We start from the raw sequence: 22,657 nt of genomic DNA on the forward strand, positions 1-22,657 counted from the left end.
CTTTCTATCTGCCATCTTGCTTTCAGCATTTTGGCTAGCTTCAAAAAAAATGAGAAAAAATTTAAAATGCAGGACAAATGAACTAAAATTAAGCTATGTATGGTTTCTCTGTGTCAAAGACAAAAACCAGAAGACTGAGAGCCAAACAAGTGAAGTAATGGTTCTTCACACATCAGGTAGAGAAATTGGAAATCCTTGCCCTAGAATGCTGAAAGCCTGTGTTAATCAACAGCAATCTGGACAAGCCCATGGAAGATAAAGTCACCAAGGTCTGTATAAGGTAAAGATCCTCCTTCTGGTGTCACAAGTCCCCAGACCTCAACTGTTGGGGATTCAGAGTGTATTTTTTGAAAATAATGTTGTATGCTTGCTCTGTTGTGGGTCATAAGGACCTTTGATTAGTCTCTGCATTTATGTCTTTGCTTTTATGCAGATGTGTTTCTCTGTCCAGTTAGTTGCAAGTGATCTTCCATGCTTTTAGCTAAGATGCAGCTTCAGGGAAGTTCCCATGAGGGACGAGGCATAATGTGTGCTACAGAATATTTGGGGCTTTTGGACACTGACTACATGCAAAATGAGACTTACAAGCTGGCCACATCTGGGCACATTTTCAGAGTAAAGGGGCACCATCCTGACACAGAAACTACTCACAAAATGTCAAGCTCCAACAGCATAGAGAAGCAGCAGATTTTTAAAGAAAAAGGTTTGTGTATTTCTAAATGCACAGATCAACATTTTCTTGGAAATGAACTAAAATATTGTCTGAATTTTTAAAAGGCTGTCCATTCCACACCAAAGTCAGATGGTATAGTCTAAACCCTCACTTGGGTTTACATCAAACATGTTCCCTGGCAAAAAAGCTGACTCAATCTGACAGGTTGATGCTGTCTCCAGCGGACAATCCCCGTTCACCATTCTTTCTATGATTCTTTTTCTCCCAGTCTCAGTCTTCCTTCCCTTTTAAAGTGCAGTGCCTGCCCCTTACTGATCCACAGACAAGCAGTTACTTTCCATGATTAGGGATGAGAATGGTAGAAGTTGGACACCATAGACACCAGGGGTGAGGAAAGTTGTGTCATAGAACCATGACACAATTGGACATGCCTCCATTTTTCCCTGATGCAGGTGAAGGAATACTCATCCCCTTTTTCTCTATGGAGTAGAAAGAGGGAGAACAGCTTTCACTCAGGATTAGAGTATACATATCTGCAGACATTAACTTCTAGTTGTTTCTACAACAGTCTTGTGAATATGCTCTAGGCCTCTGACCCCAAAAGAACAGCTTGTTAGTTTCTGCATTTGACATCCTTCAGCACTCTGCTGGTTAAAACAAACAAACAAACAAACAAAATGAAAAACAAACCCAATGCTTTTGGGGGTTAACAGTTTTATAATGTTGCATTGATTATTCCCAAAAATCGCCATTCAGGAAAAAAAATTAAAGCATGAATGCACTTCAGCAGAAGTGCTCTGCTGAATCAGATGAAAAAGTATCATTTGCACAATGTAAACAAACTGCAGAAATTGTTGCATACACCTTCTTGTAATATTTTTAAAAAGTAAGCAAGAAACCAAAATTGATTTTAATTTTGTTTTCTTTTTTTTTTAAATAAAAGCCACTATGTACGAAAATATGTTTTTTTTTTAAAAATCATTATTCTTCTTAAGTGAAGTGAGCATATATTGTGAATGTCAGAGAAAAAAAAATTGAAACTATCCGCTGTACATTCTTGAAAATGAACTTCAAAGCACATCTGGTTTATATTTACCTAGTTATGTCACTGGAAACACAATCTAAACCACAAATCTTGCTGTAAAAATATCAGCTTTTGCAGACTCTGGAGCCTCAAAAACTCCCCCACTCCTCACAATAAACTGATAAAAAATTCCAATTGAGTTATAAATGAAAAAAAGTGAAAGGCTTTGTCTGTTCATCACAGTCACTGACGAGAATTGTATTAATTGAAAATATACTGGTGAGTAATAGGCATTAGAGCATTTTCAGATTACAGTGGAGAAGTTCTGGCTGCAGAAGTTTCTAACAAATAGTGATCTTGTAATTCCAAACTGAATTACATAGTGTTTCTCTAAAACCAGAATTTCAACAGAAGGAGATGAATTCATTCTTCTACTGTCAACCCACTCAACATTAAAAAAAAGTAATACCCTTAATAGTCTTTATAGACAGTTTTATGCCAAACTGCTTCTGATCAGCTTTTGTTACCTGATCAGCTAAATTTAAACATCAATCTAACCATGAGATTCTAGATTAAGATAACAGGTCCTTTATGAACTTCAGATGTAAGTTAGTGTAGGTAATAGTACTGAAAAAAAACTGAAAATCCTTCAGATTTTGATGTAAAGACAATAAAAAAAGAGAAACATTTTAGGATGATTACACTATGTTCAGAAAGGAAACACTCTTACAAATCTGAAGTTTTAGTTAATGCTCAGTTGTTTGTTGGGTTTTTTTTTCCCAAATGAGGAAACAAGATTTCTTTTTTCTTCCTTTAGCAAAAAAAAGCTTTATTATTTTAAATGTTACTGAAGCATTCATGCCCAAACACAACCTCATTGCTCAGAGTTCCGCAGACATACAGGATTTTGAAATACTGCCAAGAGAAGCACAGGCAGTGCTATTCTATGAAGATGGCAAAATATCCTCCTTTTCACTAACAAGCTAAACCTAATGATCACCATGAAGGGAGATGAGACAGGGACAGATCTGTCCTTCTATAGAATCTTTTGGAATATCAAATAATACCCTTTCATTAGTCTTTGCAGGGGCCAAGGTACAAATATTTCAAATGTACACATGTATATTCTTTAATGAATATCTAAAAAAAAATTATTACTAAAGAAAATGACAGTAAAAATCTCACCAAATTCACCAAACAGAAACCCAGTCTTACTTAATGAGCTTGAATGATCATCTTAGCAATTATTCTTTAAGAACAGAATAGATTTTAAATTAGGTTATGGCCTGCTTAAACAAGGTGTGTGCGCATTTTCAACCTCATGCTCACGTTGGCTCAAGCTACAGAATAGCTCAGTTCTAGATGACTGTCAAAGGTGCTATATGTGTTAGTTTGAATAAATTATTCTGGTTTAGAATCGATTCATAATTTGGAGAATGCACCTAGCTCCTTTAGACAAAACCTAAAAGTGGTCATATTCCTTAGAAAAATGCACTAAGGTGCCATTAAGAGGAGACATGCACGCCTGCCATTTGAATTACTGCTAGTATTTTCTCTTCAGATCTCCATAGTATTTTCCTGTAAGTTCTTCTTTATCTTAAGTGTATTTTTTTTTTTTTTATACTATGGTTTTGCAGTCAATATCAGCTAGCAGTGCTGTCTAAAGAAGTCACCCTTTCCTCAACGAACTACTAATTCAAATGAATTTGTAAATTCACTTCCACTCAAGAATGACTCTCCTGCATGCTATTCTCCACTTAAACCCCACTCACATAAGATAAGGGATTCCCAGACTTAGTTAACTGTGTACTGATCCCTAAACTTCTTCTAGAACAGGAGAAAACACATTGCAATGATAAGGACATGCCCAGAAGACAGAAAAAAATCACTTTTTTCCTAAGGCTGTGGTGGCTCTGTGGTGGCTCAATGTAATCAGGAAAACACTTTTAATATGAGTATTACTGATGCTATCAAAAAACAAGTTTACATTTTATATTTGAAAATCTATATATTTTTATTTCAACAATTTCGACAAGGTTGTTTGCACCCTGGCATCTCATTGTCTACCTGTTGATCAGTGATATGCTCTGAAGTTCATGGCCTATTCATCTTCATAATGAACACCTCCCTTTATTATTCCATTTTTTTCTTTCTAGAAGATTCCTTAAGAAACATGCATATTAAAGGGCACCTGGCAAGCTATTCTCACAGCTAGAAATCTTTTGGTGTACAGAAACTAAACATATAGACAGATCCTGAAGAATAAATTTCACCTGAACATTCTGAATTTATACGAGGCATTGAGACAATTTAGCAGATTGAGCACTGTAAAACCTGTTTCTGCTATGTAACACTTTCATTGCTCTTAACATCTTGTTTCTTAGTAATATCAGAGAGCAATTTTTATTATACTGTAAAAATATAGGACAATTCTAGTATTACTAGGCAATAAGATCCACATCCTGGAATTCAAACATCACATAAAGCATGACAAATATCAGAATTTGATGTAGAATTAACTGTTCCCACAGATTGAAGGCAGAAAAAAAAGAACAGACTTTGTGATCAAAACAGATGCAATTCCCTAAATGATAAACTAGGTGTCGTTGCTACATGATCAAGACCAGGCATATATTCCCCTTTATTTAAGCGTAAAAATCCCTTATATAAGGAAACAAAAATATTTATATATAAATATGAACTGATTACTTGGAAAAAATTCAATGGCAAGAACTCCCATTCTGCAGAGAAATTACAAGAGGAATGCAATGATTTATACAAAATTTCATCTTTTTCCCTCATATTCATCACCATTCTGCAACTTTGTGATTATTTAATGTTATATAATAAGCAATGAAATTAACACAACTTGGAATTTTGTTCACCTTCACATGTGTCCGTCCCAGTGCTGAACACATAACCCTTTGGACAAGTGCAGCTGTAACTTCCAGGTTTGTTTCGACAGAAACCGTTATCACAGAGCAACCCATTCATTGTACATTCATCAATATCTGCAAAAAGATGAATTAGACATGCCAGTGAATGGAAACGTCATGATATGCCTGTGAAGCATAAGTAGCCCCTGTTGCTTTCTACAGCAACAAGTAGGTTGCTGGATATAGAGTTTTCTACAACAGTGACTGAGCAAGGAAAATGCCAGTCCTTATTTTCATAAGTCCAATTGGTTTGCTTAAGTTTTCCTGGAATGATCTTTGGTTCTTTGCCAATGTATGCCTCTATCACTGGAACAACTTCATGAAGGTCTATTTTCTTTTAAAACACATAAAAAAACAATGTGTTAGATTACTGCTCTAATCCTGTTTTACAGGCACAAGTAATTTTTGTTATCCGTGAAGTGAATATGAGCATTAAAATCTAAACTGTACTATTCATGCATGGCAGACATCCTAAGAGTAGACGTTTGTACATCTCCTGAGGTACACTGTATTAAAAACACGCCTATCATTAAGACTAGTACATCAAGCACACTGAATAGGAAAAAAAAAACATAAATTAACATCACTCCCTGAATTCCTCTTACTGCAAATAATGCCAATGAAAAGCAACCAATCTTCCTCATTGCACTATTGATTATTTTTTGAAAGAAAAAAAATTATCATTTGAGATAGTCTTCAATGCCAATCACATGTAACAAATGCTTAAGCTGATAGAATAATACTGACAGGATAAGCCATGATTGACCTGACACTTCATCCTGCTTCAGGGTAGCCCCTATATTTTAACTGCTGGATTTCCCAAACTTAACACTGCAACTGAAATCTTAAATCAATGAGATTTTTTAGAGAGTTCGAATTAAGGAGAAAGCGAGAAAGGAGAAAACCAAAAATGAAATAAAATTGCAATCTGGAGGCTTTTTCCCAGCCATGTTAGATTTTGCAAGCTATGTTCATAAACTCCTGCAGTATTAGGACAATAAAGTCTAAACTTCTCCAGATGAATCTCAGATGTAAGTCTGGCAGCCATAAAGAACCTATTCTAAACTAACCCATTGTTAATCTAACCTCGTCTGATTTTAAGTGAGGAAAGAAATATGAGTTTGGAATTTAGTGTTTTCAAGAGCCACAGATGTTAATTTTGAGCTTCTTGTACAATCACACAAAGTGTCCCTTGAAAGGAACACACTTTAGGTGATCTTGACAAGTTCTGTACATTAAAATACAAACTGATCTATGCTTTTGAGAAAATTAATTCCTAACCTGCAATGATATTTCCTCCTTGCACTTTCTAAACAGCCACCAAATAGCAAAAAAACCCATGTAAGAATATTAGCATTTTCATTAGAGAATTTTTTGTATTTTATTGTAGTTTCAAGATGTCCTACAACCTAAATTCTGTCAATTCAAATTAGCATCAACATAGTGAAGAATTATTAAAAAAAAAAAATAAAATCTAGCAACTTACCCACACAGTTCCTTCCAGAAGGATCAGGCTCGTAGCCACTGTTACAGTTACAACGATAGCTGCCACGTAAGTTTTCACAAATTCCACTGGAGCAAATATCAGGATCCAATGCACACTCATTAATATCTGTATTAACAGAACACGTAAGATAAACACATACTGAAAGATATGGAAAACATGAGCCTGTGATAGATGTGAACAACATCTGACTTACTGGATGCTGGAGGTGTCATTCAGAGCAAGAATACAGCAAGGATGCAGCCAGAAGACTATTTCCCTCTATTCAATAATAGTAAAGCCAAACCTGGAATACTGTGTCCAGTTTTGGGCCACTCCATGAAGTTCACATGGGCCCACTTCTCAAGCCTGCCAAGATCCCTCTCTTGCTTCTAGCAAATCAACTGTATCACTCAGCTTGGTGTCATCTGCAAACCTGCTCAATCCACTATGTGGATTTTTGATCCACAGATCATTGATGAAGGCATTAAACAGTACTTGTCCCATTATGGACACTTGAGGGAAACCACTTGTTACTGGTTTCCTCTTGGCCATTGAGTTGTTGACCGTAATTCTTTGAACATGACCATGCAGCCAATTCATTATCTATCTAACAGCCCATCCATCAAACCCATCTATCTCCAGTTTAGTGGAGACAGAAGAATGCTGTGGGAGACTGTATCAAAAGCCTTACAGATCTTCCCTTGTCCTCTGGTGCAAGCACTCCATTGTAGAGGGCCACTAGATTAGTCAAGCATGATTTGCCCTTGGTGAAGCCATGCTGGCTGTCCCTAATCACATCTTTCATGTTTTGACATAACTTCCAGGAGGATACACTCCATGCTTTTATAATGTGCTGAGGTGAAGCTCAAAGGTCCTCCTTTTTACACCATTTTAAAAATGGATGTGATAGTTCCTTTTCTGCACTCAGGACTTGCTTGCCATCAAATATGATGGAGAGTGGCTTAGCAACTACATCTGCCAACTTCCTCAGGTGCACCTCACCAGGTCCTATGGACTTGAGTATGTTCAGGTTCCTTGGGTGGTCTTGAACCTGATCTTTTCCTATCATAGAAAGGACTTTGTTCCCCCAGTCCCTCCCTTGATGTCTGAGACTTGAGAGATATGGGAAGAGCGATTACGAGTGAAAACACCCACAAAAAATTTGAGTACCTCAACCTTCTCCATGTTGTTAGTCACTGGTTCTCCTGTCTTATTCATCATGTTTGTGTGTGCCTGTGTACATTTTCTTGTAATGGTCCTTTTTGACCAATGTACCTGTAGAAGCTTGTCATATTCTTAACAGTCCTTGCCAAACTCAGATCCAGCTGTGCCTTAGCTTCCCTCATCCCATGTCTATACATCTGGGCAGTGTCCCTGTATTCTTTCCAGGATACCTATTCCTGGTTCCACTGCCTATGCATTTCATTCTTACACTTTAGTTTGACCAGAAGGTCTTTACTCAGCCATGCTGTCCTCTTCTCTTCTCCCCTGATTTCTTACACATGGGAATTGAGAGCTCTTGTGATCGCAGGAAAATGTCCTTAAAAAGCTGCCAGCTCTGTTCTGCCTCCCAGGTGGTTCCATCCACTAATTCCTTAACTCAAAGTGTGCTCTCCTAAAATTCAGGCTTTACTCTTCACCTGGCCCATACCCTAGAGATCATGAGTTTCACCAGGACATGATCACTGCAGCCCAGACTTCCACCAGTCTTGACGTCTATAAATATTTCTTCTGATAAGGAATAGGTCCAGTAATGCCTCTCCTCTGGTTAGGCTGTCTATCACCTGGATGAAGAAATTACCCTAAGTGCTTTTCCAAAATTTCCTGGACACCATACAGCTTGCTCTGCTCCTTTTCCAGCAGATGTCAGGGTGATTTAGGTCCCCTAGCAGGATCAGTGCCTAATGTATGAGAAGGGGCTGAGGGAATAGACTTGTTTAGCCAGCAAGAGGAAAGATGAAAGGGACATCTAATAGCAGTTCTGTGATCTTAATAGATGGTTACAGAGAAGATAAAGCCAGAATCTTGTTTGAGGTTCACAATGGCAAGAAAAGTAGCAACAGTAGCAAGCTACAACACAGGAAAATTGAACTGAACACATGGGAACAGTTAAGCAGTAGAGCAAGCTGTCCAGAGAGACTATGGAAAATCCATCCTTGGAGATTTTACAAGCTTTACTGAGCAATGCCTTAAGAAACCTGATTCACCTTTGAAGTTACCCCTGTTCTGAGCAGAAGGTTAGGTTGGATGACCTCCAGATGTAATTTCCAACCTACACCAATAGGGCCCTATGTGTTTGCAAGAATACCTTGACGCAAAATATCTCTCCTGTGAACCCACTGACTGTAGTTTAAAGACTTAGGTACAAAGTTATAAATTATAAGGTGACATAAATACTTTTCCTAATACAGAAATAATGCATAGGTCAATACCACAACATACTCAGTCTTACAGAAACTACAGCACTTGCTGGAAATGTAAATTTGTTCTCAGATTGATAGAGTAACATGATAAATGAGATATATTCCCTGAATTTACAGTCCCATATAGTATTTCTGCTGTAGTTGGAAAATCCCAAAATATTCTTACGAACTGTAAGAACAGGAGAATACTAGTTTTAATATTTTTTTGCCTCTGAGGAAAAGAGGGTTTTTCAATACTTACGTTATTTCTTCCCATACAGTAAGCCCATTACTTTAAATAGTTCCCTTTCCAAATTCTGGCAAGAACAGTAAGGGTGCTGGCCTAGCTGTGACTTCATAAAAAGGTTGGTTTATACTTGTACTGCTCAACTTTTTATAAAGGACATTTCCTTTTTAAACATAATGCAGTTTAAATTATGATTTACATATACTCAGATATACATTTGTAAAAATCATTTTATCCCTGGATTAAAGTCAAAGCTATGAGACATCTGAAATTTTCATGAGAAAATAAGAATTAGCATAATAATTCAGATTTATGTTTTTAATTTTCAGAAAAGGTTTTCTGTGGTTTACTGAACTTGTTTGTATCATTGGGACAAGCCCCACAGCTTCATGACTCTATCTCTCTGTATTAAATTCATGACTTCAGAAAGTCCAGACAGACTGCAAAATATCTGTCCTTGCCTATGTCCAGATTTCTCACATGAAGACATGAAGGTTTTGCATTTGTTAATCACAAGCTGAATGAGAGTACTAGGCATGTGGTTTTGTACTGCAGTTGAATTAAAAAACCATGTATCAACTAAAAGTCAAATAAAATCTCTATCACAACAGCTTCAGTGATAAAGAGTGAGTGTATTCCTACTCAGTCTTGATAACAAGAATTCATAAGGAAGAAAACAATTTTTATTAGGGACTGAATGTGGTATTAGTATACCTCTCATTTAGGAAATAGAATTGGCAAACAAAGACCCTTGGTATAAGCAGTAACAGGAGTAGCAGCAAGAAAACTGTATGCAAGGTCACTGAACAAGATACACAGAAAATACTAGGGTTTTCTTAAAAAATTAAACAGAGATTTTAGCTGAAACATGAATCCGTGAGAAACTGTAAACTTCATCACGCAGTTGGTGGAGACGACAATTAATGTTTTTAGTGAAAAAATGTATTTCTCATGGATCCATAAGAACATATAACCTCCCCATCAGACTACATGCAAATTCTCATGATAGGGTGCTGTTTGTACAATATTAGGATACACTGCCATTATTTCTCCATGAGATTTAGAGGGTCTTCAAAGGGACCTTTTCTATTTCGCTGAAAACGGAGAAAATTTACAAACTATGATTTCAAATTACTTCTAAGTTTGGCAATGTGTTAAACAATGAGCTCGTAGAGAAGAAAAACCTATGCATATAGGTTTAAAAGTTATGTAGGTTGTTACTAAGTATAATGATGCTCCTGCTGAACTGAATTGGAGCTTTAATGATGGGAAGGATAAAAGCTATACAAATTAAATGACTTGAAATAGGAAATGTACAGTATCAACTTTAATTTGGCTGTAACTTTATTAACTCATCAGGGAACTGTCTAGCAATAAACCATAATACTGTGTTCCACCACTCCTTCAATATGCTCTACTTATTTGGCAGCTGCAGCCTGCATTGCCCCTACTTCAGGCCTGGCTCAGCTATATTTTTTTAATATTCCTCTCTCTGAGGTACTAAAAAAGGAGCTGGAGCTTTACAGTTCCCAGTACTAAAGGCAGTTGCTCACTTTCAGGACTTTTTTTGAAGGATCTTTTTCAGTAAGCTCCCTTCCAGCTCTAACTCGCCAGAGAAATGATCTCTCCATGGAAAAGAGCCATGTAGTGAACACTGGATCTGAAGTGAAAAACTGTTCTATTACTATCCTGGCTGACTGGTAATTAACTGCAAATGTAAGTGGCTCCCGTCATTCCCCAGATGAGGGTGAACTGTCTTATGTATATTCTAAGAAAAAAGAAATTGTAAGCAAAACCTATAAAATGGATGACTTTTTCTTGTCAGGGTCAGGCAAAATCCAGCTGTGTAAAGAATACTGGCTTTTTCTTTAGAAATTTAATTACTGTATTTGACACTGAAGATACTGAAGTGGACATACTCATCTTGAGGCAAAAAGCTCCACTACAGTATGGTAAAGAAAAATATAATTCTATTATTTTTTTTTAAATCTTGAATGATATACACCGAAGAAAATGTGCAACATACCTCGTCCATCCACAGTAATACCTATTCCACTGCTACACAGGCCATGGAACTCAGCTACTCCGTCGAAGCAAAGAGATGTTGGGGAAAGAAGAAAATGTTATTCCCAGTGTTTCATATTCTTTAATTCTAACCCAAACCCACCTGATTTTTTTTTTAAATAATTTTTCAGCAATGTAACTAATAAAATGCCAATGTTCACATCAAATAACTATTAATACATCAAGTAGCATTACACCGTGAACTTTCACATATGTACAAACATAAAATTTGATAACAAGAATTAAACACAAGATTTCATTATAGTCTTGACAATACTGTGCCCTTCAGTTACTGCTTTAAACCATAGTGCCAGCTTTACTTTATTCCTTCTAAATACTTTTCTGCTGTCTCAGAAATCTCTGAATGGGTATACTGTCCAACATACATCATCTCTGTTCTATATTCAAGAGTTGCTTTTTTTACTGAATACCAGTTTTATTTGGAAAACTGTTTCAAATGTAACATTTCTAAAATTAATATAGGCTGCTCTTTTAAACTGGGTTAATTTGACTAGGAAATTTACAGATTCATCAGAGAATTCTGCTTATTCTCTTTAAAGTATTATTACTCATAGCCGAATAAAGGAACAACCTGATCTTAACAAGAGTTTTTTAAATTTGTATGTTCATTATAGTGTTCAAAGAAACATAAAATTTTACCTGAGTTTTTGGCAGGGCAGGGGTGACATGGCTCTCCGAAACCATAGTCAGGATTGGCACAGCAACATTCAGATTTTGTCACAGCACCAGGGAAAGGACGGACACATGCCCCTTTTTTAATGCCTCCATAGCATGTGCTACGCATATGAGTATCTAAGAAAGGGCAAGCAAAAAATAATTTATTTTCTTAGGCTGAGAGTGAAATGTATGCAGACAATGTCAATGAGAGCTAAAAAAATTAAAAATTTGTTCAACAAAATGGTTACACTGGCTACACCTGCATTGATCTGCTACAATAATCCTGATGGCATCAAGGCCAATTCTCAAGATAGCTCATGGAGCTGTGTTCAGAGCACATTAAAAACATCTAGACTAGCATATTGTGAGCAAATTTAAAAGCATTCCATAGGACCAAGCAAAGATAACCCACACAACCACAGCAGCTTTGTAAATCCCTCAACACATATCTCAATAAGAAACACAGAATGGCTTGAATCAGCACATGGTGACTATTTTCGCCCTTTGTACTACAACCATAACCTGGACATGTAGATATTTATTTACTTCCAAAATCTTTCCCTATGTATGATAACTCAGCAGCAGCCCAGGGCTGGTAATACTGGAGGCTACCTATTTCCAGAAGGAGGAGCACAGCAGAATAATTTCAGCTGATTGTTCAGACCAGCATTTATGTGACATGGCTGTCTTAACAGGCTTATATGTAAATCAGCATTGGGCCAGAACATGGCTTTTCTTTATGCTCCTTATCAATCTCCCTGTAAAACTACCATACCTTATGGCCATGACATGAGCCTGAGTGCACTCAGAAGCTGAGTATGTGAGGGAACCCAGACACTTACTTAAAAGATGACCCCAAAAACAACAAAGAAAAGTTGCACGAAAAATCTTACAGTGGATGTTGAATACTCTGTGCCAACCCGAATAAGAACTGTCAATGCCTTACTGCTGGCTATTTGAGTGTCGTCAGATGGCTACTATAAAACAGGATTGCCTGTACATAATTTATTTTCTCTTGCTGTTGGTATCCCATGGAGCAAAAAGTTCTAGAGCACAGTTAAATGTGGCTCAGATTTCAGGCTTATTCCTTGCTGAGAGTCTAGGTGAAGCCAATACGATTTGCTTGCACTTGACAGCAGGAAAAGATTACTATGCTTGACAACAATCAAGAATTTTTGCACAAGAAATGTCTGTTTATGTACTCTGCAAAATAATTGGTTGCATCACACCCTTTCCCTTCACCTCCTCGTCCAGATGCCATTCTGCCATGCTCTGCCATGAATAAAAGGTCTTGTCACAGGAGGTAAAGCTTCCTCTTTCTTATGTGTCTGAGACAGAATGGAAAAGCGATTCAAGGAAAGGAAAGGCACTGAGTGAAACAGCAGGGGGAGGAAAAACCGGAAACTGTGACAGAAATTCTCTGTAAGAACGTCTTCAAACACATGAAGTGTAGGAAGCAGCTGGAGGAAGATACATATGTACCAAGCAACTGCTCTGCATAGGAAGAAAGCTTTTCCACATAAAGCAGTTTTCATAGAAGCAGCACAGGGACTTTGGGGAGGATTGCCTAATTATTTAGAGGAAAAGTCTTATCTACAATTAGTGATTCACAAAGCCTGTGCAGAAGGAAGAACCAAGCTGCTCCCCGAGAACAGAAATAGTAATCGTATGACAAGAAGAATGTCCTCCCAGGCTGTGCTTCCCATGCTGATAGCAAAGACGAGAAGGACAGGTACCACTTTGTCCAGAGGCTGTAGGCATCTCACCAAGCTCAGGTTCCCCACGTCACAGCAGTTCCAAGCGTGCACCTTACTGATGAACTTACACTGCTCCCATATATAGTTTGGACAGCCTTTGTCTACTAATGTCAGAACACTGAAGAACTTATTTCATGCCTTGGATCAGAGTTTAGCATTGGTGCTGCTGTAACCATGTATTGGTTTCCATAAGAAACATGCTCCTCCATCCAAGGTTTCCTAGAGAATCATATTTCTAGACACCTAAATTTTGTGGCATAGCACTTCAACAGCTGTAAATGTTATCGCCACCATGCTTGTGGTCCAGGTGGTTGACCTATTCCCAGTGAAAGTCACTGCACACATCCAGGTGCCTTAGAAGGCAATGCTCAAATCATACAATGCTCATGACAGACTGAGGTACAGTTCTGCAAATTAACCAGAGTAAAATAAAACTGTGTTTTCATCCCAGATGGCTATAGCTTTGGATAGAGATGTGAACTGCAGACTGAGTTACAATTAAGTGTTTCAGCAGATAGCCAACAACATTGTGCAAAGCTTTAGCCACAGCTCAGTACAAGTTCTTAAGTTATGACATAACCAGCTAGGCTGATCTAATATCAGTTCCAACAGCAGCCCTGTAACCAGTAACATCTAGTGCACAAGGCCATGAAACAAAAGTGAAGCTGCCAAAGAGGAATTTAAACTACTTGTCTTTTAACACTAGGTTTATGGGATCGCATCATGCAAAAATTCCTAACAGTTCTTAATAGTGATATTTATGTTCACAGAACCAAGTCTCTCCAATTTTCACTATTTCTCCTGCTCAATGTTTTTTAACACTATGGTACAGGGAAAACAAAATGTTTTCAGATTGAAGAATTGAAAAGGGGAGAGTTGAAAAATATCAGTGCTGCAACCAAGATACATAGCTGGTTTAATGATTTGTAGTGGATGATACACAACTGAACATAGATACAAATACATGTATGTATATATAAATATATATACACATGCACATGCATAAACACAAACACATAGCAAAACAAAAGACAAATACCGGAACAGATCCTATGTGGTTTGATGTCAGCATTATCTGAAAGAATGTCATCTGGTGCATTCATCTGATTTGTTAAACTGATAATTTCACTTGCTTTTCAATGAAAAAAAAAAAAATTTACACTTACCTACACACACACGACCATCAACTCCAACAGCCAAGCCAGGTGGACACTCACACTGAAAAGATCCTTCAGTATTTATACAATTGCCGTTCATGCAAAGCCCTGATGTCTGACATTCATCAATATCTAATAGGAGGCAATGCAATTAAAAATCTATTAGCTGTCTTTAAACAACATTATAATTACTATTTTTAGAACATTACCAAATTACTTTATGATAGCAGATGAACCATCAACATATCCTTGTTTGTTTCTAATAAAAATCGCATTTTGAAATTACACTAAAACAAAACACCAGCTGCGCATTAAAAAAACAAACAAAATCACAAAAAAAAAACAAGAAAAAATGTAGGATTAGAGGCTTTTAAAATTATACATTATGCAAAATTAATGATATATCTTCCCCTTTGTCTAGCTCATGATACTGTAACTTTGCTTTAACATATGGTTAAGGGAGCACTAATCAAGGAATATCCATATGATGATAAATCTTAATTTCAAAAAACTTCTCAGTGGTCATCAAATTCTGTCAAAGTCAACAGGCCAGCTACATGTATATTATATTAATATACATATATATATATTAAGAAAGCCATAATTGTTAAAAATAGTTTAACTTCCAGAGAAAGAACAATTTAGACGATTTTGTACTTACTAAAAATAACTGAGGCCCAAACCTCCTTTTACTTGCAGAGAGTATCTTCCATTAGTTTCCTTCAACTGAAGCTAAATCAGACTCAAAATCTTAAAATGTTTAATCTAAGTTTTCAATGACCCCACCTTAAAAAGTTTGTAATGATATGTGGCAAATACAATGTCTTATGACTTATGAACTCAGAATTGCCAGAATAATGATGTGGAAAACATACTTGTGTGTGTTCACCACTATAAAATCTTTTAAACTTGCATATTGATGCTCACTTTACCATTTCATGAATGGCCTGCATATTTTGCTGTATTTACAATGCTCCAAGACTTTTCCAAAGCTCATTTTTCATCTGTTGTAGCTTTCACAACAGTATTAAATAATTAATTTATTTCTTTCTGCAAGTTAAAGACCTATTTCTACTTCAGGCAGCATAAGTAATCTCCTGTAATGAGTTAGTAAAGTATTAGTATGATATTAAATCCATTTGACAAGAGTGCAACTCTTGCATGAATGAACGGACAGGCAAAAACATTTTCAATCAAGACTGCCTCAATGCATTACCTCTCAGCTGTACATACCAGTACAGTAACGCCCATTTGGAGCCAGAACAAATCCTGGTTTGCAGATGCATTTAAAACTCCCATCTTCATTTATGCACATCCCATTTAAACACATATTTGCAGTGGTACACTCATCATGGTCTGCAAAATATTGTGAAGAAAACTGCTTATAGTTCCTCACCTTCCAGAAGATGACACAGTAAATATAAACAATCAGGACTGATGTGACATATTCTTTCACTTGAATATTAACTTCTACTCATAACTCTGATGAAATATCTGAAGAGTTTCCACTGTATAGACAAGGCAGATTATTTTTTTTCCTGTTCTGATCAGTCACTTTCCATGTTTCAGCAGACTGGGTATGGAAGAAAAGGGTGCATCGTTCTTTCTTACATGAAATGATAAAAAACTTCAACCTGATAGAATTAAGTACTTATTATTTGTCTAGGATTTTTTTTTTTTTACACAGTATAGTCAAAATTAAACCCAGTTATTTCTTCAGCAGTGCTACACGGAGCACTTTCTATGAAGCTTCAGGGAAAAATGTTATTCCTGCACTGAGTTACATGGAATGCTCTAGGAGAGATGTAGCCTCTGAAATAAAATTGCCTCAGATTTTCTCTCAAACCATGCAGTTCTGCACAATAACTGTTTGAAGGTAGGGGTTATATGTGACCTCGGGTCACATATTATTTCAAAAAAGTTAATCCTCAATGATTCTCAATTGTAATATGAAGTACGATTTCTAGAATCACCAAGCTAATGCCTGCCCTGTTATTTAGAAGAGTTCTTACCCACACAATTTTTTCCATCTGTAGTCAGTTCAAACCCAGCATTGCAAATACACTGGAAACTTCCATCAGTGTTTACACAGCGGCCATTTTTACAAAGAACACCATTCTGGATGCATTCATCTATATCTAAGGAAAAAAAACGAACACCAAAACACCACAATCAGAGAATTACTGTAAAATAAAATGTATATACTGACAATTATTGCTTTGAAAAAAATTTGCATGTTATTTAAATATTACTTTGAAAAAATTCTGAAGATGGTTAAGAATTTATTCTAATCTCATCAGATATAAGAAAAATATTATTTTACAGACTTGTACAATAAATGCTGCATTGATGAGTATCTTTAGAAACCTACTCACACATTCATGCGCGTACATACATAAATATACACTGGTTGTACAAATAGTTTTGTAGAAATCTCAGCTAAGGAATTCCCTGACCAAGTGATAGGTTTTTCAGAATAATGGATAAATGTAAAAAAAAACAAACCAGAACAAATGGAATGTTAGCCCAGAACTAGAGCTCCAATTAATACAGCAGCTGTTGGGGTTTACTGAAATCACACTGCTAAGTACTTTTTGAACTTCAATGGGATCTGACATAAGGGGTCAGAACATCTGCAGTGTCAGTAGATGTGAAGCAAATTTTCTTACCAATGCAAGCTTGCTTGGTTGGAGTTCTCTGGAAACCTGTGTGGCACTTGCAGTAATAGGAACCAGGCGTGTTGACACAGTCTCCATTAGAGCATGGGTTAGATGTGCATTCATCAATGTCTGTTGGCAGCACATAGAAGCATTAGTAAATTCACAATGCATATAGCAATTTTTTCAAGTTTGAAAGTTTCTAAGTATAAAAGTAACTAATAGCAAAATGCTAAATACTGAAAAATAACCAAACCAAACCAAACCCAAAAAACATTGTTCTTTACTTTTTTAAGAACACAGAGCTGTTCTTAGTCCAAACAGGCAGACATTTCGAAGAAGTGAAATGCTACTAAACCATTATACACAACTTGAGACAAAATAAAAAATACATAAGGACTTTGAGACATGGGCTCTGACAGTTGCCTACTGAAAAGGAACCACACTATTCAATACAGTTTTCTTTAACAATAATAGTTAAAACAAGATAGTTTTATTTAACAGAATGACAATTCGTTCTTCTTTGGAATAAAACAAATGCAAAGCAAAATTGACATTTAAAAATCAGAGCAAATCATGGCATCCAACACCCCCATTTCCCCATCTTATTAAGTTTATTGTAGTATAGTGTGAGGAGGGGCCACACAGCAGCAGGAGGGATTCTTAATGAGAACACAATCTGTGCACCACATCTCAATTATTTATGGCCCATACATTCTCAACCTTAGTCTTTGCATCTGACTAACGCCAGACTTAATCTAGCCCTTCTCTATAAAGCACTTCATGCTCATTTCCAAAGGTTTTTCATGTTTGGGTACAACCAAACACACTTTCACCACCCTACATCTTAGGTAGGGTGAATAACTCGCATTTGATGCATGACTCTCAAGACTAACTCCTTTCAGAAACCCTTTCTAAATTTGTTTCCCAGAAGTTACCAATGAATCTGCTGTGCCTTTGACCTGGGACAGCTATTTGCAGCTCTAAAGCGACACCGATAATTCCTCCGCATTATATTTCTTTGAATCCTCCTCTCTGTGATCCCAGTAGCAGAACAAGTGCATCCCTGCGGTCTGGCAGGCAGGATTGCTGGCTGGGTCTCTCCTGCAGCTACCAGACAATGACTTGAGCAACTTGTCTCTGCTACAGCTAAATCCACAGGTTTCAAACTGAATGGATACCTTGAAGAAATCCCTCTTTTTTAATCAATCATCTTTTCCAATTTGACATTTTTATTTTTTTTTTTTTCCCTTCAGCTGTGGCCCTCCATTCCACTTATAGGTCTGACATTACTCATCTCTTCATTTAGGCAGGCTTTAGCACTACAAAGGCAATGGTGATTTGTGGGAGGTTTTGTTATCTAACTGTAAGCTGTCATAGGAAGCTGGGACTAAATAAAGCTACTGCTGATCAATTCTTACTAATGATAATTTTCCCATGCATTTTCCAGTGTATGCTACAAGAAATACCAGAAAAAATACAAAGGTAATTTTGCTGATCATTAGTACTTACCTTTTATCACATTTAGGTCTGAAACTTACTTTATTACATCTTGAAAATGATGGTAAGGAATAAGAAACTTACAATTGTATGTAAAATACATGTGTAATTCTAAAAAGTGTTGTGCCATGAATTACTTGATTACAAAAAATGGCAATAGGTTAGTTTTGTTCTAATGTAGCAATAAAGAAGACCATACATTTCACAGAATTAACTGTGTTAATGCATACACAGTTAAAATGAATAGCATCAATGGTTTACCCATATCACTGATTTAATGATCTGGTTTACAGCATTCTTGGTGCCTAGATACAATCAGACCATTTTGGGTAAACAGTTAAATGAATAAAGGCAAAGCAAATGGAAGAATCAAATACCTCCTCTCAGGCACATTTTGCTCATTCACATTTGCATAGCAGCTGATAGCACCACTCCAGTAAACCCACAAGAATGAAGCAAGTTGAAGAAAAGAAAAATTTGGAGAGTTATATACAATGAAGAAAACAGTAATTCTATCTTTATACTGTAGTAGACTTCTATGAAATCATAGTAGCTTCCTGCCCTCATGCTTCTCTACAGTCCCTGGCTGTTGGGATGCTCTGTCTCATGAGTGCTAGACAGGGTATTTTTTCCACAGTGCTCAGATTATATGGGGGAGACAAGGAAGATCACACATAATTCCTTCAGAACTAAGTCCTCAATTACCAACAAAATGTCAAACTCTAAATCACATTTTGTTTTACCTAATGTCTTAATTCAAATTACTGTCTATTTATTTTGCTTTAGTATAGGGGAGGACGGGGGAACTTACAAATTCTGGATATGGCACTCCTCTATTTTTAGTTTTTCTATAGAGAATGACATTTATGACTTACTTACTTTATTAAAGGCTTCAACTTGCTTTATCTGTTACAGAAAACATGTGCATGCTAGGAATGGATTTTACTGTAAATTCATTTATAAACTGAACAGCAGGAATACAGTGTTCCTCTATGAAATAGCTGACTTAAACTTGGAAAATCCTTTCAAAGCCATGCGCTTTGAATTTCAATGATTTCCATATAAAATATGCATCTTAAGATGGTCTTATTTTTTAAGTTCTTGATAAAGATGGAATTAGCAAATCTATGTTAAAATAAAGGAGTTGTTGGCTTTGAGTTTGCATTGCAAGCCCATATATTCCAGCATTATAAACAGGAAACATTTGAGACAGAAATATTTAACCCATTTATTCTATCTCCCAGTCCACCCTTCTTCAGCATCAAGTATTTCTCTTTCACCACTTGCATCACATTTACCTCCACTTTTCAGTGTTTCATCTGTTAACACTTTTCAGAATTTCACTAGACACAGTATGGAACTCCCAAAACCCCATAGGATTGACTTACTGCAGTAAGTCTGAACATCTATTACAAAATTTAAAATACGAAGATTTGTATTTGCAGACCAGCTAAAATTCAACACAGCACAGCTACAGGCTTACTGCCACTTTCAAAGTCTCTACAGTTTTATCCACAGGTGTGTTTTTTTTTCTTAAACAGAATGAAATAAGGCAATGCAGTGTCTGATCACTTAGGACACTTAAGGTCCTTGATGCATCAGGCACGTTCCATCATGAAAGCAGCATAGCACAAGTTCAGGTCAAAGAGCAGTATGCAATGCCATTATTTATTGATTTGGCAGAATAATTTTGAAATAAGACTTTTCTTTAACTCTACAGAAAAATATCTAACAATTTCTGGCTTCTTTATTTGTTGCAAAATTAATTCAGTGCTAGGAACAAAAGTGCCAAGAGTCTCCATACACCACGAAGAAACAATAGCCCTCCAACTCGCCACTTAAAAGGCACTTATAGCTCCTGAGGCCCAAGGATGCAGCAAGAGACTAACCCTCTTGAATTTCCCAGCCACAGATCAGAGGTACAGAAAACTGTGAGCCAAAAAAAAAAAGCAGGAAAAGTTGATCTCACTGAATCACAGAGAACAACTCTGAGGAAGCAACAGTCTTCAAGTACAAAAAAGTACAAAAGGAAAGGTATTGAACTGCTTTCCTTAAATATTGTGGATAAGACAAGAAACAATGAGCTCATTTTTGGTTTTGCAAAACAATGTTTAATTTAGATTAGATGTTCTGAAAACTTTCTCTAAATTTATCTATTGAGCACTGCAACTGCTTAGGGAAGTGATGGATTCTCCAGTAACTGAGATCTTTTTAAGAGGGTGCATTTGTACAGTTGTCAGGAACGTTATAGCTGTAACTGACCTTTCTGGTGCAAAGGAACAGCCAAGCTAAGGGGGCTTGCAAACTATCAGTTGCAGTATATCGGTTTAATTTGAGAAAGGAAAAAGAGCAGTTAAACATGGTAAGAAACAGGGACATCAAAGCTAAAGTACTATTCAACAGTTGTCACATTTCACTTTTCTAGAAGGCAGGTTGCCAGGCCAGGCAGTTCCTTATACTCAGTTTGCAGTTCAGTGGGAGATGGAAGAATTTGTAACTCAGAGATGAAGTGCTCCCTGCTCAATTTCTGGTTGATACCCACTACTGCATGTATGTTGAAATCTGCCTGTACTATTATCACCTGCATACCATAAACGGTGTAGTCTTGGATTAGAACATTTTTTAAAGGATTCGTGTAGATGCAATTTTCTGCATTTGCTTCTGTTTTTCCCTCTAATCCACAAGCACACTAGAAATTGATTCTAAAAGCACAGTTTTTGTAAGAAAAGCCCACTGCTAACTCTTGTAAGCTATTTTAAGACATTTTTCATACACAGATCTCAAATCTCTTTACAAAGAATCACTAAGCAAATTTTTAATCAGAAATACAACCACACCTTTCTATTGAGGATCCTATACATCACTAAGCTCTGTCCTGCTTACAGGTTTCTTCTCCACACTACTACACCACAAAAACTCCCAAATTTTGTATTTTCCCCAAAATACCTCATAAGCCTTTGACACTGCAAGAGTTAAGTCCACAGTAACTGAATAAAAGCACAGAATCCTAAATTCAGCTGTTATGAAAATTTAGCACTCAATATTTTCATATTGGATGAAATAAAATTCTCATTTTAAACACAAAAATTTAATTAATCCATTTTAAAAAGTATTTGGTGTCTTTCAAACTGCAATTCATCATTATGAGTAGGTAAAACATAAATTCTGCTCTTTATCTTGAACATAACTTGACATGAACTCCTGCAGCAAAAAAGGAGCTATGTGAGCATAACTAAAGCGAACATGAAACAGAATTTATTTTACTGAATGTGAAGGCAAAAATGTACAATATCCATCAAGTACACGAATACTCAAAACCAATATTTCTGATTAAAGATGGAAAGATATTAACTCTCACAAAGATTTTAAATTATTTTAGTATATGTAGTATCATGGTCTTTGCACACTTTTTCACAAAAGCCATACTAAAATTAAGATGTAAGTGGGGAAAAAAAAGAGTATGTTTGTTTGTTTTTTTTTTTAAACAGATTTAAAGCACAAAAGTATTAGCATTTTAAAAGTGAATAAAGGATTTTAGAAATGTGCACTTACCAATACAATCCCCATTTGTATCCTGCTTATATCCCATATTGCACTCACATCGGTAACTAGAAAGGGTTGGTATACAACGGCCATTTAAGCAAAGGTTGGAATGGTGTTTACAGATGTCTATTGTCTGATTGAGTATTGCTGATAAAAGAAACAGAACATGAGATATTAATATATGAAAATATTAATATATGAAAATATTAATATTTTCAAATAGAAGTATAAAGGTTATATAAGCTTCAGAAAGTATTATCAGGTGTATAAATAGATCCACCAAATAGAGTATTTTTTCCAAGCACTATCTCTTGACATGACAAAACCAAGTACCTCTCAGAACCAAAAAGAACATTAGATGAACAGTCTTAATTTTGAATTACCATTTATGAGTATAGCCTCATGAGACCGTCAGTGGCCTTATGAATAAACCACAACCTGGGTGAAAAAAACACAACCTGGGTGAAAGCTGAAGCAGTCTGTTCCTATATGTTTACTATTTTTGGCCTGCCTCTCTAATAATACTCCATCCT

At 36.3% G+C, this 22,657-nt stretch overlaps 1 protein-coding gene across 1 annotated transcript in view; it reads right to left on the reverse strand.

The window, feature by feature from the left end:
• Window positions 1-22,657, reverse strand: part of FBN2 (fibrillin 2) — a 158,659-nt gene that overhangs the window by 75,412 nt on the left and 60,590 nt on the right. Inside the window, exons 11-19 of the mRNA XM_062617454.1 lie at window positions 22,134-22,271; window positions 17,094-17,213; window positions 16,437-16,562; window positions 15,658-15,780; window positions 14,434-14,556; window positions 11,493-11,645; window positions 10,795-10,848; window positions 6,120-6,245; window positions 4,583-4,708 (exon numbers count right to left, since the gene is read on the reverse strand). Coding sequence (XP_062473438.1) covers window positions 4,583-4,708; window positions 6,120-6,245; window positions 10,795-10,848; window positions 11,493-11,645; window positions 14,434-14,556; window positions 15,658-15,780; window positions 16,437-16,562; window positions 17,094-17,213; window positions 22,134-22,271 — 1,089 coding nt within the window. The remainder of the gene's footprint in view (window positions 1-4,582; window positions 4,709-6,119; window positions 6,246-10,794; window positions 10,849-11,492; window positions 11,646-14,433; window positions 14,557-15,657; window positions 15,781-16,436; window positions 16,563-17,093; window positions 17,214-22,133; window positions 22,272-22,657) is intronic.

This window comes from Pezoporus occidentalis, unplaced genomic scaffold, assembly GCF_034315485.1.
Source record: "Pezoporus occidentalis ecotype Australia unplaced genomic scaffold, CSIRO_AGI_Poc_V1 ctg196, whole genome shotgun sequence".
Lineage (NCBI taxonomy): Eukaryota > Metazoa > Chordata > Aves > Psittaciformes > Psittacidae > Pezoporus > Pezoporus occidentalis.